The sequence below is a fragment of the Furipterus horrens genome, unplaced genomic scaffold (genome assembly GCF_987537825.1).
Source record: "Furipterus horrens unplaced genomic scaffold, mFurHor1.1.pri manual_scaffold_3, whole genome shotgun sequence".
Taxonomy (NCBI): domain Eukaryota; kingdom Metazoa; phylum Chordata; class Mammalia; order Chiroptera; family Furipteridae; genus Furipterus; species Furipterus horrens.
The window spans coordinates 44,264,498-44,291,291 of record NW_028327173.1 but is presented as its reverse complement, the minus strand read 5'-3'; the positions used below and the strand labels follow the sequence as shown (position 1 = coordinate 44,291,291).

General features: G+C 38.3%; 1 protein-coding gene and 1 non-coding gene across 2 annotated transcripts in view; one reads left to right on the top strand and one right to left on the bottom strand.

Annotated features, from left to right (window-relative positions):
- The window catches only part of PATJ (PATJ crumbs cell polarity complex component), a 319,938-nt gene that overhangs the window by 79,407 nt on the left and 213,737 nt on the right, over positions 1-26,794 (bottom strand). The window contains exons 31-33 of the mRNA XM_090269550.1: positions 20,506-20,598; positions 6,188-6,262; positions 1,830-1,941 (exon numbers count right to left, since the gene is read on the bottom strand). Of these exons, the coding sequence (XP_090125676.1) occupies positions 1,830-1,941; positions 6,188-6,262; positions 20,506-20,598 (280 nt within the window). The remainder of the gene's footprint in view (positions 1-1,829; positions 1,942-6,187; positions 6,263-20,505; positions 20,599-26,794) is intronic.
- Positions 16,790-16,895, top strand: LOC150015003 (U6 spliceosomal RNA). Its single transcript, XR_016510172.1, has one exon. It is a non-coding gene; the product is annotated as a U6 spliceosomal RNA (small nuclear RNA).

The window sequence follows — 26,794 nt, the reverse complement described above, 5'->3', positions numbered from 1 at the left end:
TGGTAAATCTGTGGGGGTTCTGCTCTGACTGAGCAATAGTCATGGTCTTTGGGACAAATGAGCACAGGTTTGAACTTGAGTTCCCAGGAAGGAAACTAACAGGTGGGTGAAACTGAAGTCTCGCTCCTCATCAAAAAAATGCTGGAACCACCATCTAACTGGCTGTTAGAGGAATTAAATGTGTGTGAGGTACCTTGCCCAGGTCTGGCATGTTGTACCATTCATACAGTTGTTGTTCTTCACCACATGGAATTGATGAATCTAATGGCCTCTTGGTGAAGCATGGGAAACTTAGGGACACAAATTCACTTACAATAAAAAAAAAAAATAATGCTGTTTTAGAAGTAGAATGTCATAAACCTGATTTGTCTCTAGATGTTTTTGCAGCACATGTATTTCATACTTCATTTCTCATTTACTAACAATAAAAATAATGCACAGCCATTTCATGGGTGCTTTAAAAAGTTTATACTCCTTTTGTAAATGACTAGTTTAGTTTCTTGAGTGAGAAGAGAGCAAAAACATATTAAGAGATGCTGGAGATGGCACTTCCTTCCCTCCTCCACCTTTGCTTCACCCCAGCCAGGCTTGACTCAGTCTGGGTATTTATTTCTCTCACAGAACCCAGCCCAGAGCCTCGTACATACAAGTCCCCAATAAATGCTTGGTAAGTAGGTGACTGACTGAGCAAATTTCCACAGATTAAACTGCAGAATGATTCATTTCTGTTATTGAGGTGTAAATATGTGCTATATATGATCAAAACTCAGTTGGTCTGCATCAAGGTCAGCAAACTTCTCCAGTAAAAGGCCAGGTAGTAAATATTGTGGGCTTTATAAAACATATGGTCTCTGTCGCAACCACTCAGCATTATCCTTATCGTATGAAAGCAGCTAGAGACAAGATGTGAACAAATGAGTATTTCAATAAAAATTTATTTATGGACACTGAAATGTGAATTTCACATAATTTTCATTAAATATTCTTTCAATGTTTTCAACCTTAAAAAAAACGTGAAGACCATTTTTGCTTGCAGACCATATAAAAACAGAGGGTGAGCCAAATTTGAGCCAGGGGTCATCTGCTGACCACATCTATCAGGTATTTTAGTAAAAATCCAGTTCTTCAGAATACTGTCTACTTGTTATATTTTTTATGAGTTAATATTTATGAAAAATATGTAAAAGACAAATACCATAAGATGTCAGGCCTGTTAAATTTATGCTTTGCCGGTGGTGAGAATGGTGTTGTAAATAGTCCTCTTTTTTCCCTTTTACTGACTTATAAAGTGTAAAAACAAAATGGAAATACTCATTATTCATTTTGTCTTTCTCTCTTTTTTCCATTATTAATTTTGAAGTTCTATTTTTAACCACCAGTCATCATAATTCAAGCCAGGAATTCAAAGAGAGAGAGTGAATACCAATTTCTTTAAGTACTGAAAATTAACAGTCTTCAAATAGCTTACATCCACATATGCAAGGCTGACAATTTGGCTCAATATGACTTTTAAGAGATATTACTCATGAACTAAACACTCTTTTGGAGAGGTTAGAGAATAATTTGTAAGCTTCAGATTCAAACAGCATTTACTGAGAGCCTTTTTTGTTCTAGTACTTGTATATTCAATAAGCAACAGAGATAAGGAAAATGGTGGAAAAAGTAAAAATGACCTGGCCAAGTCTCAAAGCTAAGGAAGTGGAGGAGGGGCACAAAGCCAAGCTTCTTGACTCCTACTCCAGTGCTCTTTTCAGGACATCACGATCCCTTCCTTTTTTAAGGTATGATGAGTCAGTTCAATTCTGCTCAGAGAAAAAACCATATCATACCTGTGAAGTCTGCATCTGTTGAATGGTATGATGGAGTTGGTGCTAAAGGTATCTCTTGTGAACTGAAGGAGACTTTTGTCGAATATTTTTGCTGTTTCATCTGGCTGACAGCCTACAAAAGGAAGGACAATTTGATAAATGTCAGAGAGGAGAAAGACTTTAAAATTGATGTGTTGTTAGCAAAACAATAGAGCACTCCAATAATGTCTTCTGAGAACTTAGAGTGGGGGGGTGGGCAAGAGAAGGTTAGGATGACACCTGTCCCATTCCCCATGCTTTCCTATTGAACTTTAAGTCTAAAATGCTTTGGTGAAGAATGGATCAAGGAAGGGGGAGAGGATAAAAAGGGAAGATACTCTATTATTGTGGTGTGTATATGAAGCTGGGGCTGGGAAGCAAAATCAAAATTTTTACAATTTCTCCTCATTCTGATGAAATCAACGAAGTCCATAAATTCGTGCTGTGCCCATTGAAAAAGAATCTGGGCTGCAGATGTTCTGAGCATACAACACCACCCATCTCTTCTGGACACACTCAGAATAGTCAGTGATGCATTAGGTATGTTAATTGAGCAACATGAGAGGAAGGAAGGACAACAAACATCTGCTGAAGGCCTACTAAATGCCAGGTACACCAATTATGTTTAAGTCACCTGAAAGAACTACACCTTATTTACCTTTGGTCTCCAATGCTTGGGACATAGTAGGACCTCCATCGATGTTTGATGAATGAATGAATGGGGGAATAAATGCATATAGAAGCACAAAATTGAAAACATGGAAACTCAGAGCAGGAAATGAATGTGTAATTCAATGAAGGTACAGAGACCTTTGCTAGGTGAGCTTTAGAAAATTAACTCACAATTCTGGATTATTGTTGATGGTACCATCAATGAATGTTAATATTAGGAAACTAAGAAAAACCAAAAGGACTCCATGCTTGCTTAACAGGCAGTTAAGAAATATAGGTAGTGACCTGACCTGCCTTCTGGATCTGTAGTTAGCCAGGGAACCCATCCCCAGCTGGAAGATTCTGGTGGAGGCACTGAAGCACCAGGTTGTCCCTGGAGTCTAGAAATAGGATCAAGGTAACTGCTCCAGAACAATAACACCTGAAGATTCTGTCAGTGGGAGGCAATGCCTCAGCACAAGGCACTGTGCAGTATGTAACAACTAAAACAATACCACCCATTGTATTTCTGTATTGTGCTTTCCAGTTTTCAAAAACACTTTTACATCCATGAATTCATTTAATCATGAGAAAAATCTTGAGACTTCAACAAACATCAGGTGACATATCTGAAATTGCACAGTTCATTAGAGGAAGAGGTGAAAGTTGGTAGTTGAAGAATCTACCAGTTTAAAGTGTTTATCAAACAGCCGCTAGGCAATATCAAACAGATGTTCTCTTTTTTCCTGTAGTTTTTCTATCATCATCATTTAATAATGACTGTCCACTAATAAAAAGACTTATCAAAATAGATATTTTCAATACTTTTAAAAAGAGGGAAGCGGAATAATGACAAATAAGGGGTTACTACCAGAACACGGAACAATGAAACCTCCTTGCTATCTGATAACTAAAAATCACCTTTCCCAGCTTCTTCGATGCTAGATGTGTCCACAAAGGAAGTCCTGGTCAATGCGATGCAAACAGACATGAACTACATACTTTTCAGATTGTTCTCTCAAGGAGGATCACACCTTTCCCTTCTTCTTAGCTGGAAAGTGGATGGAATGGTACTACCTGGTCATCTTAGACCCAAAAATGCCCTGTTTTGAGGATGACAGAGCAATCCAATAAGAACAGTATAGCAATAGTATAAGAGGGTCTTGGATCCGTGATACCATATCACTCTCCAACTGATCACATCCCAACTGCTAGGTAAAAGGGGAACCTCCTGCAGTGAAGGAGCCTAGTCTTAACTCATACAGGACTTCTGTCCAACTTCCACTGTGTATCGTCTCACAGAAGAACACTGATAACAAAGCTGAAGGCAAGCTACAGAGCTCTTTTATGAAAAAAACCATGTGAATTTTAAAACAGGAAAGCACAAGAGACAGCAATCACTACAGTATGACTTTTATGAATAGCAGGGAATGTTTGTTGCTCACATTTCTATCCCAGTTCTATGTACCATCCCATTTCACTGTGTATAATAGGTTACCAATAGATACTCGTAGACTTGAATTCAAATGGAAGAATAGGAAATGGTCAACAGAAATCAAGGAAAACACTCAAGAAAGTATATTTAGAGGCAGTAGATGAACCATATGCTCCCTGTGACTCACGCACTGACACAAAACCAAGCTATCAGGTATTAAAGGTAAGAAAGGTAGGATTTGCTGTTGAATGTTACTACATTCAAATATGAGAGTTGGAATGGACTTTATAAGTCATCCAACCTAACTAAACCAGTGGTTTTCAACCCTGTCTTCATAACAGGAACTATTAGAGAGCTTTTAAAACGTATGGATACTGGAACCCCCATCCTAGACCACATGATTTGGCACCTAGGGGTGTGGAGCCCAAGCATGGTTCTTTTTTTTGTTGTTGTTCTTTTTTAAAGTTGAGAGACTTATTTCTTAAAATTAAACCATGGACTCTTAATCCAGAATGGGTTTCTAAGAGGTACACAGAGGAAATTCTGGAAACTATAAAATCTCTGTGATTGTATCAAAAGTATACTTATCAGTATTTTTCTGGGGAAAGGGTCTACACTCCATCAGGTCTTCATGATAGCGGAAAAAAATTACTACTCGAAGATATGAATTACTAAGCTTGCTGGTGGCCACAGGCAAGTCCCTTAACTCCTTACCCTCATCTATAAACTGGTGGCAATACCTTTATACTTTGCACGATAAATGTGAAGATTAAATAAAACTACATCAATAAACCTAACACTGTGCCAGAAAAAACTTAGGAATTCAGTTAATAATAGCTATGAATGTCTTTATGTCCTTTGGTAACATGTTAATAAACGATCAGCCAGCTTCTGATTGAAAACCTTCAGGGATGGAAAATTCCATTTCCACAAGGAAGCTCCTTCTGCCTTGGCACAGCTTGAATGTCCGGCAAGTTCTCTGTACATAATGAGCTGACACAGCCTTGCTGCAGCTGTTCCCCACTGATCTCTGGGCCGGTTCTCTTCTGCAGCCATAGAAAAGGCTTATCATCGCTTCCCCAAAGGATAATGCTTTAGAAGTGATCATTCTTCAGCAGGATAAAGAAAAGACCAGATGATGTTTAGGATTTGCCCCACCTCTAAAATGCTAGTTATAAAATTTTAGACATGTTTGATCTGTACCTTGAAATAGGTGGCAGTATAAAAAGTGTTAACACATAAAGAGTATTTGCAAATATATGAAGTAAAAAATGTGATTTTAAACTTTAAAAAATAATTGCTTACAGGTTTTCAGTTGAACTGAATTAGGTTATTTTTAAGTTTCTCTCTGTACTTACTTGTTTTTATTTAGGTTTCTAGCACATGGTTTTGGAAGACTTTTTAAAGGCATTTTCTTTGGCAAGTTTTGAAATATCACATATTTTCTGTAAGCTCTAGTAATCCAAAGTTTCTTAAACATAAAAATAATCAATATAGTAATAATGTAAATTTTAGCAGCACTAAAAGATAAACATATAGAAATGAGAATCAGGACTTAAAATACTCAACAGAAACCAAAGTACCAAAATGTGACAGATATAAGTTTATCATTTTTTAAGAGAAGTGAAACTCAAAATACAAGTACACTAAAGTTTACAAAACTACAAGTTCCCCCATTTAACATTTTTATTTATGATGTTATGTAAAACATGGTGCTCTCAGATTTAAGTGCAAGTGTATTTTCAGGCATGCCTCACTTTATTTATTAAAAATTTTAAAATTCTAACCTGAGGATATACTCATTAATTTTAGAGAGTGAGGAAGGGAAGAAGAGAGGGAGGGAGAGAAACATCAACGTGAGAGAAAAACATCAATTAATTGCCTCCCACACACGCCCAATTCAGGGACTGAACCTACAACTGAGGCATGTGGCCTGATGGGGAATTGAACCCACAACCCTTCAGCCAATGGGAGGATGCTCCAACCAACTGAGCCACACCAGCCAGGGCTATGCCTCACTTTTAAACACCAGTTTAGGGTGTTGGTACTGGGAGATGTACAGAGGATATTTCCATACACCTGGCACAGAACTGATGACACAGATGTAGGTTGACTTCAGGTTGCAAGACATACTATAACTTCCTGCCAAGTAATAAAGGATCTGATTTCATTGCAACCACCTCCTTTTCTTCTGGAAACTGTCTGTAACGCACAACATCCCAGTAGAGCGAAACCTAAAGTATAAGTTACGTACGTTATTAGTTGAGCACTCCAGTGCCTGCTGCTCATCTGCCACCATATCTTGACTAACCACCTGGGAGATATCTTCCTGAAATAGGAAAGACAGAACAAGTTAGCAGCACTGTAGGACTCAAGGATACTTCAGAATTTTAGTAGTCAAGCACTATTTAACAGGGCTTTGGTCTCCTACGAAAATGACCAACACATGGGGCATGAAAGTTCTATTCATCCATCTGGACTAACTCTGAGAAATGAATGCAAGCTTGTCATTTCCAAATGTTTGTGACCCTTTCAGATCTGTCAGGTGTTAAGCCTATTAGATATCCTTGGAGGTTGGTTAGACAAGTTTTTTCCTTTCCTATCACATCAGTAATCCCTATATTTACATTTACACTCAATATTAAATCCTTTCAGAGTTCAAAATCTTGATATTAGAACCCCACCTTAAGATACTCAATTAGAGGCAAAAATACATTCATTAAAGTGACTAGGAGATAAAAAGGTAAGTCGGTCCTGAACCCCACAGAGAAGTGCAGAGTCTAAACTTAGGAGGGAAGCAAACTATCAAAAGATAGGAACCTGCCCTGGCCAGCGTGACTCAGCTGGTTGGGTGTCGTCCCTCAAATTGAAAGGTCACTGATTTGATTCCCACTTAGTGAATGTGCCTGAGTTGTAGATTTTCTCTCACATTGATATTTCTCTCTGTCTCTTTCTCCCTCCCTTTCTAAAAACAAACACTGTAATAGAACAACAAAATATTTAAAATAAAACAAACAAATACCCCCCATGAAAAACATATAGGAAACTGGTGCATAACTAAAGAAAAATTAACTGAAGTGTGACCAGACTGCTTATGACTGCCTCCCACCATTTGCTTTTTTACAGGCAAATATACACAGGGGAATTATCATATGATAGTTTACTCTAAGGACAGTTTGGACAGTGCAGGGGACATGGAGAGAGACTGACTTGGAAGGGAGAGGGGATGGGTTTATTCTGGCCCTTGGTAAATATCTAAGAGAAACCCACGTGGCAGGTCTACACAAAGATGGCAGATAGGTAAGCTGTCTGAAGATAAGGAGCTTTAGTTTCCTCATCTATAAAATGGGGAAAAAAATGGGTTGCTGAAAGAATTAAATGGAGCAATACATGAAAAACACTTAGCATGGTACCTGGCAAATAACAAATATTTAATAAACATATTAATGATGATAATAAATAGAATCAATCTATAATAAACTCACATTCATAACTCTTCTATAGGGTTGGTGGGAACAATTACTTGGACAGGGCATTTGCTCCCTTGGGAATGTTGGCATACTGACAACCCTAACCCTACCCCACCCTCATCCTCGTCTCCTTTTGGGGCATATTGACATACCCTGTCTTCAACAGGCTCCTGTGAGATTTGTAACAATACAGTAGATAATGATCAGGTTATGCCTAGCCTTTTCTTTTCTTTTAAAAAATTTTTTTATTTATTTTTAGAGAGAGGTGAAAAGAAGGAGAGAGGAAGAGAAACACCATTGTGCAAGAGATACTGCAATCGGTCGCCTCTCACACGCTCCAACTTGGGACCTAGCCTGCAACCCAGGCATGTGCCCTGATGGAATCGAACAGAAGACCTTTTGGTTCACAGACTGGCATTCAATCCACTGAGCCACACCAGCCAGGGCTCTTACTAGATTAGGTAAGAATCTCATCCCTTCTCATCAACTCCCTGTTGGTTTACCACCTGAGAGAGTTAACCCATTCATGCAATATCCTGAGACTGCAGCCTAGTACCCCTGGATGACTTTGATTACCTTTAGCTGTTGAGTTGTGACTTATTTTTTAGGGCTAGAATTATGTCTCAATTAGAGTCCCTTTTAGTTCCCCCAAATGGGACAAAGAGCCTAGAACTCCTCTCCCCCACCTCTTTTCTTTTTATTTTATTTTATTTACAACTTTCTTCCTAAACAGATTATATAACATAGAATGAAATAAAAAATCATGCCATAATCCTTCTCTGGACCTCTGGGTGGTACCTTCCACGGCATGACTAGTTTATTTTATCACTTTTTGCAATATTTATATTGTATTTTTTAGTTATGCGTCTGTCTTCCATGTACTAATATGATTGACTTTTATTTGTTTGTTTAATCTGTTTCTTTAACATATAGCAGACTAGATTATGAACTTCATAAAAGACTTGTGGAAAATAAATCAAAGTTTGGTAAACTTTAATCTTAAATGCCAGTCATGAAAGGAAGGACACACAGTGAAGGTGACCCTGTGGCCTCCACTTTAAACAATCACAGTTGAAAAGAGAGGAGAAAGACACAAGAAGGTTAATAAGTGATGCTCACAGAAATTTTTAGAATAAAAGTTCTAAACTGTCTTATAAACGGAAACCATTGGTGTTATCCCTTCTGGTGTGGGTCAAATGGCCTTCAGAAGAGCAGAAGTGCCTCTATTTGAAAATGATACTATACTGCAGGCCTGCAAGTCTACTGCAGTATACCCAGAATAACCAACAGTGGGGCAAAGGAGCTGACTTCCCAGCTAAAGACTTAAAAATGCAATCTGCGTATCACTAATTTGGTTCAATGTGTCATCATTTGACTTGTAAATAAAAAGAAAGGGTGCTAGAATAGTAGCCAGAAAAATCTGAGTTCAGATTGGTTCCACCACTTACTAGAAGTAGTAGTGCTTGGAAACGTTCATTTTTTGCAACAGTAAGAATGCAATAGTAGCCACCTGAACAAGGGGTTGTAAGCAAAGTTGAATTCAACACATGCTTATTGAGCACCCACTCTGCGCCAGCAGTGAAAAAGGTGAACAGAGCCTAGCACTTCAGATGTTTACGTATCTACTGAGACAGATATTTGAGAAAAAAATTACAGAAACTTCGAAGTACAACTGTGAAGGTGTGTGGCACAAAGCAGGAGCCTGGGAAGTTTCCTTCCCTTTCTTATCTTGTTCTCAGAAATGTGGAAGAATTGGATGAGAAAATCAAAGCTCTGAGAAGCATCTGGTCCAACACACTGTCCTATTTCTTTCACTGGTTACACTTAGCTCTCTGTGCCAAAGGACGGAGCTGGTACATGACAACAATGACAATAATAATGACAGCTGAGACTTAACGAGCACTGACCATGTGCGCTGCTGAACTCGGTATGTCACACATTTTAGACATGGATGTCCACCACAGACCCGTGTGCTGGGTGCTATTATCATCCTCATTTTAGAGTTGAGGTAATCGAGATGCAGAAAGGTTAAGGTACTTGCCAAGCTAGAGTTTAACACAGACACATCTAGCTCCAGTGTCCTGCCCTAAACCAAAGAGTGAACTCCACGGGAAAGGGAAGGGTGGCTCACCTCGCCCTAAACACGCAGAAGAGTCTCAGGACTCAGCCTCAACACAGCGATTCCGTTTTATTTTTTTATATTTTTATTATTTTTTTAACAATTTTATTTTTTTATTTTCAGAGAAAAGAGAAGGGAGGGGGAAAGAAAGGGAGAGAAACATAGATGTGCCACAGAAACTTCAATTGGTTGCCTCCCCCACACCCCCAACTGGGGACCTGACCCACAACCCAGGCACGTGCCCTGACAGGGAATTGAACCAGCCGCCTTAAGGTTCACAGGCTGGTGCTCAATCCACTGAGCCACACCAGCCAGGATGTGATTCCATTTTAGATTCCATGTTAGATTGGAATGAGTCATGCCTGTTTATTTTGAGCCTGCGCAGGAAAAAACTCCATGGCAATGGCTTCTGCAGTGACCTCAGGTGAGTCACTCTCCTTTGTGTTTAAACATAGATTTGGAACTTGCTAATCTCCCAACTACTGCACCAAGGGAGCTCTTAGGGTCTTTAAAGCTGAGGTTCTGAGGCATTTTAAGGTGTTGACTATGCACAAGGGACCCGTAAATAAGAAGACTGAGGAAGCAGTGTGGACAGACCACCCCATTTCACGAAACAAACTGATGGGCATGTTTTGTGGGCATTATACTATAATCCTCAGCACAGTACTATGTGCTCCTGAAAGAAAATGTTTCGTGAGCCAAGCAAATTACTCTGATCAAGAGAAGCAGCTTCCGGTGGATGGACATAAAAGCAACACTGGGAATATTCTACATGATAGATAATAATGGGAGCAATATCCAGCTTATAATCATCAAAGCTCATTGCTTCTGTCCCAAAGCTGGGTAGGTCAAAACGCCCTGTCGGTCTGGCCACAGTAATTGGTCCGGGGGTGGACAGGTGAACCACACAGTAACGTCCTGCGGTTCTTCCAAAGTGGACCCTAGGGAAGTGGATCAAGGCCTAGGAGCTTTGGGCAGCCATGTTCCCACCATGCTGAGGACGCAAATCTGCAGCAAGAGAGTCAAATCACATGCAGAGACATCTCTGGCAGCACCAGCCTTCTGGTTCCGACTGTCCCTGAGGCTGTCAAGCCTGCCCTTCCTGCAGTTATGCAAAAAGAACCTATCTCCTATAAGTCAATTTCCTCTTTCGTCTATCAGGTCAAGTTGTGATATTATTACTTGCAACCAAGAGACTCCTGATTAAAAGGAAGAGGATTCCAGAAAACATTTATCAGGATAACAAACTCACAGGAGCCAGGCCTAAGGTAGCTAAATATAGATGTGTGAAGTGAGCCGAGTATAAGACAACAACCTAGAGAGAGTGCTCAGCCTAAAAGTATTCAAACTCAACAATTTTAAAAACATGCCTATTAGACAAACAACGAACACAAATGGTCAGCTGTTGATTTTAGTCTTTGGACTCCTACTTTGCGGTCTCTGAATACACTAGAAAAAGACAACCTTTGTCTGGCTCAGTCCCAGCCTAATTTCCGAGCATTCATCTAACCACCTGGATTAGGTGAAAGTACATTAGTAAAAACTCCCACAGCACCTTAACCTCCCCTTCAATAGCAGTCATCAACACTAAGAATTACCTACCTGAAGTTGGATTTAAATTCTGTATGACCCTTATCACTTGAGTGTCTTTGTGCCTTGGTTTCCTTATCTATAAAATAGGGCCAGTAATAGTCATCTAAAATACGACTATTGGAGGAAGTGCTGTGGACACGATAGGGGCCGTTATTCTCAGCAGGTCTGAAAGCTCCCTCAGGGAAGACTTGTGGGCCCTGTTCACTGGGATTTATCCTGTGGCTACCACCATGCCTGGGACATAACAGGCCTTCAATACAAACTTGCTTAATTTCTGCTCCCTTTGAAAGATAAGATAATCGCCATAGGTTTTAAATTATAGGATCTTAAAATTATGTCAGCAAATAAGGCTTCCCCAGGAAAGTGAAAACTTTACAGACTCACAGAATGGTGCCTGAGCAGCACTGTGTTTCCAAGAAGCCCTGGGATTCAGCGGCGAGGGCACTGGAGACAGACAGGTAAGCAAGGCTGAGTTCTGGGCTCTGAGCTGGCATGTCATTTTCCTTCTCTGGGCCCTTAGTGCTAATTAATTACGACTGTAAGATTACTTTCTCAATTCAGGAAAATCCGATAAGCAATAACTTTCTTTTGGCAAGTTGAATTTTAAGTTGAATAACAAGTCTCTAGAGTGGTCCAGTTCAAGTGGCTGGGAGTGAAAGTAAGTTAGCAAACATCAAAGATGTGGATTTGTGTTAAAAATATGCATCTATATTTCTGCTGTGTTTGAGTTGATGAGATTACCTGATATGCTTGTTCTCTCCGTTATCTTCATTTACAATGCAGAGGGGACCGGAGGGAAAGAAAAAGCCGAAAGCTTTTCTCTAGTGACTCGTGAAGGAAGTAGACTTGACTGTAAATCTGTCTTTTTTATGAAACTTATCATGTAGACAAATCGCAAGTGATTTTCAGAAATACAAGATGTAAAGTACAATGAGTTGTGAAAAAAGCCTCATATCTGAATGCACTTGAACTCTGCCACTGGCAATTTGCATACTGCTGCAAATGGGAGGCCAGTGCTGACTCAGACACATTCTGTCCTGCTTCTTACGGGAATTCCCTGGACTCTGGCTATAAATGCAGTTTTCATACTGGATGTGAAACAGAAAATAAGATTCACACAGTGACATCTGCTTCCAGAAATTGCGCAGTTCTTGATGTAGTACAAATTGGGGGTAATAATGGATTTTGAGCACACAGTTCTGGAACTTGCTTTAAAAATAAGCAGGACATACACCTGAGAATTCCAGCCTGGAAGACCTAACACAAAGCCTATAGTCATTAGAAACTCATTTTAAACTATTTTCCAAACTTGGACGCCAGCATTTTAAAAAAACCTGGGAAGAATTTGTAAGCAAATTGATAAAGTGAACCTGTCTGTATGAGAAATCACATGGCATGTTATTCCTTTAGAGGTTAAAATTCCACAATGAGCTCATTATCTTCTCCCACAAATTTGTTTTCTCTCATGTTCTTTTTAAAATTAGTGACAATATCAAGCCCCCACTTATCAAGGTTTAAAATCAGAGTCAGCTTCCACTAATCTTTCTTCTTGCCAGTTTTCATCTTACCATTTGCAAAACACTTGAGTCCAGTAACACCATATGAAACAAATAGATTTTTCTTAGACCTTGGAATTTCACAGACCAGGAACATTTTCAAAATAACTTTGAGGACATAGAGTTACCTTTTTTGCCAGGTAATTGAAACCAAAGAAATATCAGGTTGGAATACATGAATTTGCCATTTTGTAAGTCAAAGAAATTGTCAAATATCAGTGATTTCAGAGGGTCCAACCTGTTAAAGTCCTTTCCTCCCATTTAACAACATATATTATTACCATAATGTCATATGGGAAGAGCCATTTCAACACTAGAAATTCAGGTAGGGCACAGTCTTAAAGAGCAGTCCTTCAAATTAAACTCTCTATGTGGTTATTATTTCTCACATTTCCTGCAGATCAATCAAAACTGTTGTGGATCCACATGGGTCAAATGAATAACTCATTAGTATTATCCACATAGAGGAGAAAGGTTGGATTTTGGAGTCTGACAGTGGTTCACATCTTGGTTCTTCTACATACAGGTTATGTGTTCTATGACAAATTAGACTTCCCTAAAGTTTAGCTTTTCTATGGTTTGCTACCAACTATCTCTAGCAGTGGCAGTGTGGCATGATCAGGCATGTGGGTCAAACTTATATAAGTCTTCAAATCCTCCCCGTGCACTTACTGCCCCTAAGGCTTTGGGCAAGTGAATTAACTTTTGGAATACTCAGGTCCTTCATATGCAAAATGAAGATAATAATAATGCTTCATTATGAGGAGGATGAAGATAATATACTCTGTTCAGTTCCTAGCAAATAAGTGCTCAATAAATGATGGATGATATTACTATTACTATTACTACTACTACTACTACTACTACTACTACTACTGCTGCTGCTGTTGTTTTTTTTCAGAATAAGTGAGATAATAAAGTGTCTTCTACAGTGTCAGGTACATAGTGATTAGCCAACAAATAATACTGCATACTGTTTTCCAAACTGGCTGTACCACTTTATTTTTATTTTATTTTTATTTTATTTTATTTTTTTTTTAATTTTTTTATTTTGGTTTTTCAATTACAGTTGTCCCCTTTTCCCCCAATTTCTCTCCCCCACCCAACCCACCCCCTCTCCCGCAATCATATCCCTCCCCGTTGTCCATGTCCATGAGTCTTTTATGCAGGTTCTTTGACTAAACCCCTCCCTTACTTATCCCCCTTCTCTCCCTCTCCCCTCCCCCCTATTGACTGCTATTCTGCTCTTTGTTCTATTTAGTTCCTTTGTTTGTGTTGTTCTTTAGTTTCCTGTATTAGGTGATATCATATGGTATTTTTCTTTCTTTGCCTGGCTTATTTCACTAAGCATAATTCTCTCTAGTTCCATCCATGTTGTTGCAAATGGCAGGAGTTCCTTCTTTCTTTCTGCTACATAGTATTCCATTGTGTAAATGTACCACAGTTTTTTGATCCACTCATCTACAGATGGGCACTTAGGTTGTTTCCAGCACTTAGCTATTGTAAACAGTGCTGCAATGAACATAGGGGTGCATAAGTTCTTTTGAATTGGGGTTTCAAGATTCTTCGGGTATAATCCTAGTAGTGGAGTCATTGGTTCAAAAGGCAGTTCCATTTTTAATCTTTTGAGGTAATTCCATACTGTTCTCCATAGTGGCTGCACCAGTCTGCATTGCCACCAGGCTGTACCACTTTAAATTCCTACCAGCAAGATAAGAGGTCAAATTTCTCCAGGTCCTTGCCAGTACCTATTATTATTATAATTTTTTAGAGCCATCCTAGTAGGTGTGAAGTATTACCTCATTATGGTTTTGATGTGCATTTCTCTAATGGGTAATGGGTTGATTACCTTTTCATGTGCTTATTGGCTCTTTGTATATCTTCAGAGAATGCCTATTGAGATCTTTACCCGATTTTTAGTTGAGTTGTCCTTACTGACTATTAGTATCTATAACAGCATAGAAAGAGATGAATAAGAAGAAAGGAAACCATAAACTGGCTTTCCATCAAAGCAGAAAATTATAGAATTGGACAGGGTTAGAGATCCAGGTGGTAGCAAGAATAGAGATCAGAGCTACTTATTTAAACAAAACAAAACAAAACAAAAAGCAGCACTGCTCTGACCGGTGTGGCTCAGTTGGTTGGGTGTCATCCCACAAAGCAAAAGGTCACAGGTTTGGTTTGATCTGACTCTGGGTTAGGGCACATGCCCTGGTTATGGGGGCGTATACAAGAGGCAACCCATGGATGTTTCTCTCCCACATTGATGTTTCTCTCTCTTTCTCTCCTCCTCCTCTCCCCTCTCTCTAAAAATAAATAAATAAAATCTTTAAAAAAAAGAAAGAAAAAACAGCACTATCTCTTCTTTTCCTTCTCTCCTTTCTTCCAACCTAACTATTGAGCTTCTAAAGGCAGCAAGAGGATGTGAACACTTGCCCTGGAATATTTCAAGCCCTTTAAGAAGCTCTGGTAGTTTTGCTCATCACTGAATCCTCTGCACACAGCACTGTCTGACATAGAAGAGATACTCAATTAGAATTTGCTATTTGAACAAATAGATCACAGTGATATTTCTGATATTTCAAGGAAAGCTGTCTATGTGAACTACGTAGTGAAGAGAAGATGGGCTTCAGAGGCAAAGAGAACTGGGGTTGGGTCCCAGCCACGCCACCTACCAGCTGTGGCACCTTAGGAACAGACTTGCCATCTCTTAGCCTCAGAACTTTATCAGTGAAGTAGGGCTTATAATATGGCCATCACTGTGTTAAAAAGGATAATCAGCATGAAACTGCCTGGCACAGCTTAGCTTCTCAAAAACTTTTTAGTTTCCTGCTTTGTATGATACATCTTTTTAGAGGTCTGTACTACTTAACTCACCACCGTATTGTAAAAGTTACATTTCAGTATCTTTAGCTATCTGGTTCTATGCCACAGTTTTCTATGTTGGGAGTTCAAGGTTTAGACCAAAGGGAATGAAAGTCACCAAGTTCAGTTTCAGTTTAATTTCTTGTTGTCCATTGACTTGGCTTTTGTTCTATGTCTGTATCTCTCTAAGAGGCAGTAGTACAGAATGGTTTAAAGTGCAGCCTCCAGCCTCAAAGTGCATGGAACCTGCATTGAGGCTGCACTGGGTGATTGAAGCAATTTATTTAACATTTCAATGCCTCAGTTTCCTCACATCTTAAATGGAAATAATATTAGTACTAACCTCATAGGACTGTTATGTAAATGAACTTAGAATAATGTCTGGCACATAGGTATTCAATAAATGCTGTCTATTATTAGAAGCAATTACATTCTGGGGGCTGAAAAATTCACTTCAATTTTCCAAAGTACACCTTAATGGTTCACTTAGAACAGCTCTTCTTTATATGGCTAACTCTTAATGTTTTAATCAGAATAACATCATCATCAATAACAACAACAATTTACACTTATACAGTGATTCAAGTGTAGTTTGGCATGGTTCTATATGGTAATTTATAGTTACTAACTCCTTCTCACAATGACCCTTTCTTTCCCCAATTTTATAGATGCAAATATTGAGGAATAGGGAGATTAAGTTATCTGCCTAAGGATATATTGCTAATAAATGATAAAACCAGGATCTGAATCCAAGTAGTCTGGCTACAATGTTTGTATTCCTTTAAAAAAAAAATTTAACTTAAAAAACATATTTTTTAAAATTTATTTTTAGAGAGCAGGGAAGGAAGGGAGAGAGAAAGAAAGAGAAACATTGATGTGTGAGAGCTACATCGACCAGTTGCCTCTTGCACACCCCCAATCAGGGAACCTGGCCAACAAACCAGGCATGTGTCCTGACTAGGAATCGAACTGGTGACCCTTTGGTTTGCAGGCTGGTGCTCAATCCACTGAGCCACACCAGCCAGGGCTGCACACTTAATAATTTAGTTACACTGCCTCAAAGAGTATATTCCATGAACACAGATATTCCCAATATGATAAAAACATAGGTTTATACCGAAAGACTAAAATAATTATTTTACACGTTCATGATCTTCTATGTCAAGATACCAGGGAGTCAAGGACCCTTTAGGATGAGCCCTAGTTCTTCCAATTTCTAGTTTTGTGATCTTTAGAGAGAAATTAAAGTCTCTGTGCTCACTTCAGCAGCACATGTAGTAAAACTGGAATGATACAGAGAAGATTAGCATGGGCCTGTACAAGCATGACATGCAAATTCATGAAGCATTCCATATTTTAAAAAGAAGATTAAGGTCTCACCTGTAAGCCTGGGATAAATAATTCTTGCCCTGCTTTTTATAGTTTTATTTGGGGGATAAAATTGCATAAGGTCAAACAAAATACCATTGTAGAAAAAATTTAGATATTAAAAAAATTAAGCTAATGAGATAATAGATGAGATTTTGTTTCACAGATTGCAAGGTTCTGTGCAAATAGTTTTCTTAAAAGTTCCCTTCAAAATGCTTGAAAAATAGTCTTAAGAGGCTCTCATCTAGACTTCTGAAATAGATTCCAGAGAGTTCCCTACCTTTCATCTCTCACAACTAGAATCTATGCTTCACAAACCCTCATCTGATTAGTTGCCTAAAAACAAGTTTCTCTTCCTTTAAAAACATTTTAGAGCCATCTAATATCTACTTATTTTATTATGAATAAACAAAGTTATTATTTCTTGGCTGTGAATCCAGGGACTTCTGAGCTATGAACCAATGCCAACCACAAAATTTCACAACCCAGTGAAATTGCACTGGGATGTGTGTGGACCCATGGCTTAGTCTTAGCTCTGAAATAGGTAATGTTGGAGAATTAACTTAATAGCTCTCTGGAACATAGTTTCTTATAGGTAGCACCTTGTGCATACATATATCCATCTAGTTATAGAGACATTTATGGAACATGGAGCATACAAAGATGGATAAATGAATCTATAATCCACAGCATACAGTCTCTTCAGCTCTGTGATTCTACTGTTCAGATTCCACTGCCCATTGTTGTCCTACAAAAGTCCAACTACTCGCTACTCCCCTAACCCACACCTGGTAAACCTCTTATTTGCCCAGCGTCAGCAGTCAATTACCTTTTCATCTTTAAAGGTTCAGCTTAAAGGCCATAATTCTATGAAACCCTCATTAATCCCTGAATGAGATGGTTTTCCTTCCATTTTTAAACTTCAGTAACATTGTGGGGTTTTTTTCTCTCTCTCTAATACACTTCTGCCTGGTTTGATTTTCCAGATTGAAATTCTGTAGTTCTCACTGATGCTAGAGCGTAAGCTGCTTAGGAGCAAGGCCTGGGTTTTTCTCCTGGTCATGCCGCCTGAAGCCAGCACGGTGCTTACTGAGACACACGCCCCCACAGGAAGCAAGCAAGTGATGTTAGAGCGTTAGCACTTACTGCTGCCAAATATCTTGACATAAACTAATGTAAAAAGAGCATCCAGCAACATTCCTAGGAGAGGCACAGTGCAAGGGAGCTTGCACCAATCATATCAGAGACAATCACATGATGCCTTGTGACGATAAACTACTAATACTTTGTAACAAGGCAATGCTAATAAATATGTTAGATATATGAAATTTTTACCTACAAAAACAGCAATTACATATAATTCAATCTAATATTTTGCTGCTTTATGTATCATCTATCTTCCCTCTCCCGGCCTACTCTAGAATGAGTCCCCACGAGGGCAGCCATTTTTGTACCTTTTGTTCACTGTTGTCTCTCCAGTGCCTGGAGCATAGTGACATCAGGCAAATCATTTGTTGAATTAATGAATGAATTTACTGAACACTATTTGCCTTATACTCTACTATGCTGTTTCTTCACAACATTCTGATTACTGTTGTTTCTTTATAACATTCTGATTACTGTGATTCTTCAGGTGAGGACACCAAGGCTTGGTGAAATCAAGAAATTAACCAATACTTTATGCTCGGCCAACTATGTTTATGCTATAAAAGTTGCTCAAATTCAGGCTATCTTTCTTCAGTCAACTAGACCGAGCATAGGTGCTACTGGAAACAGTGAGAAAGAAACCGAAGTGCACCAAAAACAGACGGAGGTGGAGAAAGAAAGACACAAGTCAGAGGGTTTGGGGAAGGCTCTTATTCTTGGTGAAATGCAGTACGAAACAACATGTAAGTTACCCTCAGCCCTGCAGGTGCTCTGACTGAGGGTGGGGCTCTTCAACTGTCTTGAGACTTGCAGTCCCGTCACTGGCATGGCATTTTTAGGAACAGGGTGTGAATGATGGACAGCTTTGCCTGCAGTCTACAAGGGAGCCTCTTGGGGCCTACCAGACTCTTCTAGCAAGTGAGAGAGTGTTCTCACCCTTTTTACCATTACCACTGTGGATGAAATTGGGGGTCCCTTATTTACAAACCCACCCCCCCCAAAAAATCCCACAAAGTGCTGTTGCTTTAAAAGACTTTTCCTTAACCCATCTATGGAGCTATATCACCAAGAAGAAGTTAATAGTATTTGTAAATGAAGGAGCTTTGAGTTTGAAATTTGTTAATGTTACTCATTCCTCTTTAATTCAAATATATAGTTTATCTTTCAGAAAGGGAACAGTGTAACCTCAGAACATCTTGTTCAAGAACAATGGTCATAACCTATTAGTCCCAGTATTCTTTTTTTTTTTAAGTCCCAGTATTCTTGATGCTAGGGTTCTCAGGTCCCATGTAAGGTTTGTCCAAGAATGGTCCATTATAATTTCCACATTAGCTGAAAGGTCCTTTCCCTTCAGCCTGACAGACCCAGTTCACTTTCTAGAACATGGAATCTATGCCAGTCCCAATGTATATTTTCTGAAAGTTGAAAGAAGATAAATAGATGATTTCTCAAACTCCCTGAAGTAAAATAAATAAATCTGTGCTGTCATAAAACCAGGGTGACCCTCCTAAGTGACTAATTCTTTGAGATTTGTAAAGGCACTTTGAAACACAGAGAAAAAAAGCCCATATTTCCTTCTCCAACTTGGCGTCTAACCATGGAAGTGCTAGGATGCCAAACACAAAGGTTGGTTATGACCAAAGGCCTGGGAGTCAGACCAAATGGGACCAACCTCCAGGTGTACAACATCTCAGTGAGAGGCCTCTGGGAAGTTAGTTAACATCTCTAATCCCTCAGTTTCCTCACGTGTAAAAGAGTTATCTTCACCTACATCACAAGAATCAGGAAATACCCGGTACACAGAAGTTCAATCAACACTAAAGAAAAATATTTCCCTGGCTCGTGTGGCTCAGTGGATTGAGTGCTGGTCGCTGGTTCGATGCCCAGTCAGGACACATGCCTGGGATGCAGGCCAGGCCCCCAGCTGGGGGCGTGTGAGAAGCAACCAATCTCACATACAACAATGTTTCTCTCCCTCTCTGTCTCCCTCCCTTCCACTCTCTCTAAAGATAAATAAATCTTTGAAAAATTAAAAAAGAAAAGAAAATATCAAATATTAGGATACATAAGGAGGAAGAGTTCTCTAAAACTGCCTCTTTCCTAATACTCTAGCTCCTGTGTGCGATTAAGTGTATCTTCCTACAAATCAATGGAATAAATTTAACATCTCTTTCTATGCTTTGTCTGAGGCTTAAAGACACCCATTATTTAAAAAGACTTATAAGAGAGATTGCTTCTTTAGTCCCAGACAGCACAACCCAAGTGTGAAGAAAGTGGGAGAATATGCTATTCTTTAGAGTGAAGGAGCCGTACAGTATATGGAATAGCTCCCTGTTTCAGAGTTTAAGATTCCTAGAGAAGAAAATACAACAGTTGATCCTTTTCAAAATGGCACAAAATATAAATCATATATCCCTAAAAAGGACACTGGATGAAAACCACCCAGGATTCTCACCAATCTGGAGCTTTCACTGTCAGACAGTTGCTGAGTACCAACTTCGAGATTGCCATCTTCCTCACTACTAACAGGTTCGGTGCCACTCTGATCCTAGGAGATAGTAAAAAGAAAATGGCAAAGATGTTATTCTTCACTCACAGTGACCTAAACTGTACACACACTCAATCATAGTTTGTTTTGTTTGTAGTGGGTATTGTTTTCTCTCTAGAAGCTATTCCTATTTTCTTTCTTTCCAGTAGAAGGCCCTTTTTATTCCAGGTACCTACCTCTATTGCTCACAGATATGCCTTAGAAAAAGCTGATCCCCACTTTCTGTTCCAAGAGGCCTGATTGTCTTAAGGTTAAACCCATTCTTTTTGCGAACGATTTTGTCAGGAATAGGTATATGATCCAGTTTTAGGCAATGAGACACAAAGAGAGGTTTGCTGGAGACTTCTAGAAAAGTCCTTTCTTGATCTTAAAAGAACCACAAGAAGTCCCCATGCATCCCAAATAAACAAGAAAGCATGAAGCTCAAAATGTCACAGCCAGCCATCCCACAACCAAGAGGAAACCTGTTTGGGGACGAGGCCGACACTGTGAATGACAACAAAGACAAGATGGAAAGGCCTGGGCCACTGGATCAAGCAAACCTGAAGCTCCGCCTTATCCTTAGCAGCGTTCTAAGGAGAGCTAATAAGTTTACTTATTGTTTCACCCACTTAGAGTTAGCTATTTGTTCCCTCCAGCCAAAACTTTCTGAGATATTTGTTTATTTTCTGTACAAGGCTAAACTATTTAAGAGACTGTATTTATCTTGTTGATTTCTGAAACTCAAGTACCTAAGCACCCTGCCTGGCACATGGAAACAGTTGACAAATACTGGTTGAACCAATAAATGGAGTATTTGTTTTCTTGATGATTTTTTTTCTGCAGAATCTTAAAAATATTTATTTAATATAAGTGAGACATATGGTAATAAGACTCATTAAAATTCCAAAACACATCAGGTATCTCCTTAATTGAATTATGACATTAAATGTTCTAGTTAATTAAGTAGAAGTTTCTTTACCTTCTAAGGGCCCATAAGGGAGAATAAGGATGATAAATGAAGAATCTTGTGTTTATCTAGATTTTTATTTTAAAACATCACCATCCTGGGATTACTACAAATTTGAATAAGATTGTTTATAGAGAAAAGAGTTTTGATTTTGGGAGATCCTATCTCACTTACAATGTAAACAATGCAAATTAAAGCAGATGTAGCATTCTTTCATCTAGTAAATAGATAAGCAAATAGAAAGAGAACATTCAGTATTGATAGTGTAGAAAAACAGGAATTTTCACACACCATTAAAAGACTGTAAATTAGGGCAATAATTTAATAAATTATAGAAGCAGGGAAAATATCTAAGCATATAGAACAAATTTTCTTTTTAATTGCTTTTGAGGAGTAGGATGAGCAATCAGGGAATTATGCATTAGTTATTTCTATACTGTTTGATTACAGAAGAATTAGTGTGTATTATTGCATGGTTTAAAAAAAATAAAGGAGAGCTATGAGGAATATCTTTTTAAAAAATCCAAGAAAGTAGCATGATCATTAGAATTGGTCAGATCTGGATTCAAATCTTAACTTTGCTTCTTAGAATTACATGATTTTTTGCAAGTTACTTTCAAGTCTGAGTACTTGTTTTTAAGGTACAAAGAAAATATTGAATTAAAAATACTACCCTATTAGGTTGCCTTGAAGATTAATGAGTGAACATGTAAAAGTTCTGTTAGCACAACACTGGTTAAGGCTGATTTTTTTTTTCTAGCTTTTGCTGAGACAGGATCCTAATCCATGCCCTGTTCCATGTGGTCGCCATAACAACCCTGTATGAGTATGGGAAAGAAAACATTTAAATAAATGAGAGAAATCTTTACTCTTATATTTCTCAGCAATGTATTTTCTTGGTTTTAGAGTATGAATACTATAGTGGGGGAGAAAAACAGCTATTTGATGCTTCAACTTAGAAAATTTAAGAAAACCTGGGCAAAGTATCTAGGTTGCAAATTTCTACATATGCTTTAATGTTTGAATAAAAACAAAAGAGAGTACTATTTACATATACAATATGCTACTTACTCAATAAATCCTTTCCTTCTTAGCTGAAAGTATTTCTTCCTCTAACTTACCTAATACTTTATCTGAACTTATGTCACATGTCATTGTCTCATTTGTATCTTAATTATGTGTGTGCAGGACTGAACTCCCTGATGAGACGGAAAGATCCTGAATCTGAAATCTGAACCTCATTCATTTTCTTTGTCTGATTCATTTTAAAATTTATCTTAGGGCTATCTCGTTTCAAAGTCAATGTTCTTTTTAACTGTACCCAGGGCCCTTTCTAAAGATTTTCTTGTTTTCAGTTACCAGTTTGGGAAGGCTCTGCAGAGGAGTTTAAAGTCAAAATATAGATGGATAGTGAAGTCAGGTAAAAAAGAAGTTGGTATTGAGAGGTTAGCAATAAAGCATTTAGTTTCCTAGGAGAGCAAAAGTTTACAAAAGTTTTCAGGCTTTAATGAGGCATAGAACTAAATAATGTGGGTTCTGTTCAGAGAATAGAATGGTTCAAAATACCCTGCTGACCAGGAGCTTAGAAAACAGGAATCAGTCAGAGATGGGAAGGGGAAAATAGGTCAGCAAGCATGATTTCCAAAGCACAATTGTATTGCGGTGGTGTGAAGACCATCTGGCTGATGGATGGTGGCCCACTGACACCCAGGATGATTAAGCTAATCCTTTTGGCTGTGTATCCCCTTCCTCCCTTGCTGATCTTCAAACCACCTGCCCGGCACTGCTGTTCAGCCTAGGCTACTCAAGGAGAATGACCTTTCCTCATGAAGACCACGATCAGTGGATTCCATGGTGATTTATGCTTTATAGATGAATAAAAAGGCAAGATTCATGGTTATACATTTAACACAGCCTTTACCACCACCACCAAAAAAAAAAAAAAAAAAAAAAGACAAGACTGATGAGTAATGTTAGTCAATCCCCACGAGAAGTCTCTTACAAATATTCAGTAACTTCTAAACACTTTCTCCCTTGGACCCCTTCAAAATCTTCTACATTAAGTAATGATAAACTTTTATTTTTAATACTACTTTATTTTTTTTATACTCATCATTTGTCTATAGTGTTTTCTAACTAGACAGTGAAAACCTTGACAGCAGGAATTTACATTTAATTTGAGAGTAGGCTATCAATAAAAGTTAAATTAGTTAAGGATGTTCTCATGCATTGGGAAAACACTTATAATAGGATAAATGTTCCATAGTGTTGTTCCCTACCTTCTTTCTGCATTTAACAGGACAAGAAGTATATTATAATATACAACTGTTTTCCTTTTAATTTAAGATTTGACTAAGCAAAATAAATTATAAAAACAAAGAAACCAAAAAGCCCCCATCAACTATACATCCCTGATATAATTGAAAGTTCTTTAAAAATAAAATAAAACAAATGTTGGTTTAAATTTTATCATCCCCATATTTCCTAAATCAAATACTCTCTTCAAAAACCACAAAATGATTTATTAGTCTCATTGCCAGCCTAAATTCACAAATGTTTCTTTCTGCAAAGTCATGTTTACTACATGTGACAAATTGAATTTCTTTCTTCTACCCTCAATCAGAAGCATATTTTCTAGGCTACTCAGAATCCCAGAAAGGCAGTGCACAATTAAGATAAAATGGAAATTATGCTAATGACACATTCTGGGTAATCAACCTCTGCATGCTTTATGAGGCCTGCTCTATCTCACTTAGTGTTCAGAAAAGCACAACTCCTGAGAGAAAGGAAAAATCAAGTTTTTTGCTTCTATAAAGATATTCTAAAAAATCCATCCAGCCTGTCTTGTCAAGAAATGGAATAAATATCATGCAACTCAAGTCTACTTGAATCCTCAGTACCTTTGACGTGACACTGCAGCAGTGACTTCCTAATTGGGTTTCTGACTTGAAGACGTCTTTGACGTTACAATTACACTAATTTACCCAAAGTAGAGCCCTGATCAGGCTATTTCATTGTTCACAGGTCTTCAACAGTTCCAAGTGCCTAATGCATGATATCCAGACCCTTTGAGACTTAAATTCAAGCCTCTTTCATTTGACCTCAATTTATTTTTCCAACCTCAACTCCTATTACTCCCTTCAATGTACCCTTATACTCTTCTATTCCACACCCTTATTTTTCTTAGTCTGTGTTTTTATTTGTGCTATTCCCACATTCTTATCCAACCATGTTCATATTTTAAAATGCAGTTTATTGATCAGAAATAGCTCTTGTCCTACCAGGAAATACCATTCATCTTCTGTGAACTCCTCCTAAAGCTTTATTTTTTAGGGCACTTTGTTGTAGTCATACATGTGCCATGTTTCCCCTGTCATACTCTAATTGCTGTGAGGGTAGAGACTATCTGCGATTAATCTTTGTATGCTCTACAAAGTAGATATTTGGTAAATAGCAGCAGAATAAATTGCATCAATAAGAGGTATTAAACACTGAAATGAAGCATCAAGGGTACAGTAGGAAAGCCAAAACATGGTTCCAGCCATTAAATTATCCCACAAATATTTATCAAGCAAGTATTATATGCCAGGCACTAATGATCAAATGATCAGAAGACAATAAGTTTAACCTTCCAAAAGCATACATTTTCTTAAAACATCAAGAAAATGAGGGAAGAACAAGAAACAGAATCCTTGATAAAGCCATTTGGAAATAGATCTTTTTTCTCTAAGGCCTGGATGATATCCCACAAACGACAAAGGATACATTTTACCTTTTGAAGGAATCATGAGTGTTATTTAACTGTGAAGGGAGTAAAGATTACTGAAGGGAATGGTGTGAGATGAAGCTGGTAGTGAGAATAGCATCACACATTTCAGCACATTTCAGGTGCTATGCTTATTACTACTCTCTATACATTATTTTATTCATTTCGAGTCATAGAAAAGTTGGAGGAGGCTTCCAAGAGAGCAATTCTTCAAGGAATTGGTGGCTGAGAATTAATAAAGAAGAACTAGGAAGGCAATCAGGTAGATGAAACAATAAAAACAAAGACATAGGGGTGGAGGGACCAGATGTGCGGGGACATCAATTTAATGAGAAAAGGCTGATTAGTGGAGGTTGTGGAGGTAAATGCAAAGCCCAGTTCTAACCCTGAAATGAAGATTTGGTCCGACAGGCAAGAAGGAAGCATTAAAGATATTTGAACAAGAGGACAAGCACAGTAACTATGGTAAGAAAAGAGATCCTGTGCTGTATGTAACTGTTGAAAAAAGGAGGCTGCTGGAGCCTGAGAGTCCTGCTAGAGGGCTGTGTAATAATGTAAGTATAATCACAGCTAATATGAGTTCTTCCTGTGTGCCAAGAATAATGGTAAAATTTTTATAATCATTATTAACTTCTAACAAATTCATTCAATTCATTATTATTAGTAAGCTCCTTTTAAATGTGAGGAAATGCACGCTTATGGAGCAAAACTGGCTCAAGTTCACTGTGCTAGTAAACAGCAGAACAAAGATTAGGACTTGGATCTGACTTTCCAGCTTATGTTCTCAATTACTGTGTCATACAGCTGCACCAACAATATTACAATCACAAAAGCACTGCACTAGGAATGCTAATAACCCCTTATATATGCCTATAGCTGTACATATTACAAAATTCTTTTACCTACATTTAGTACTTGATCCCCATAATTACCTGTTGACACAGGCAGCAGAGGCTATTAACCTGGCTTTACAGAAAAAGGCAGACTTTGAGAGGTAAAATGCCTGTACCAAGGTCATATGCCCAACAGGTTACTGGTAGAGCTAAAACAGGAACCCACATCCTATCTAGCCTTCTGTTCAATGTTCTATGAGCACTTTTGTACACTGTACCAGTACACACTGGTGTGCACTGATTTTGTTTCCTGCAATGTCCTTGTTGTCTAGAACAGTCCCTGACATATCACAAGAGCTCAATAAATATTTGCTCAATACACAGATGAATATAAGACCCCATTAGTATTTAATAAAAGTGCTATTCAACTATGCTGAACTATTATTGTCAGGTCCAACCCATTAAGGATATGGCTAAACTTCATTTATCTGGTTATGATTTGGCTAACTCTCTCAGCAATATATCAGATACAAATTAGGCTTAAGTACTTAATAGAAAATGCTTCAAGGGGAAAAAACATAATGAGAGGAGACACGTGGGTGAGTGGGAAGAAATGAGGAAGTGATCAGGGGACCAGAGTATACCTAT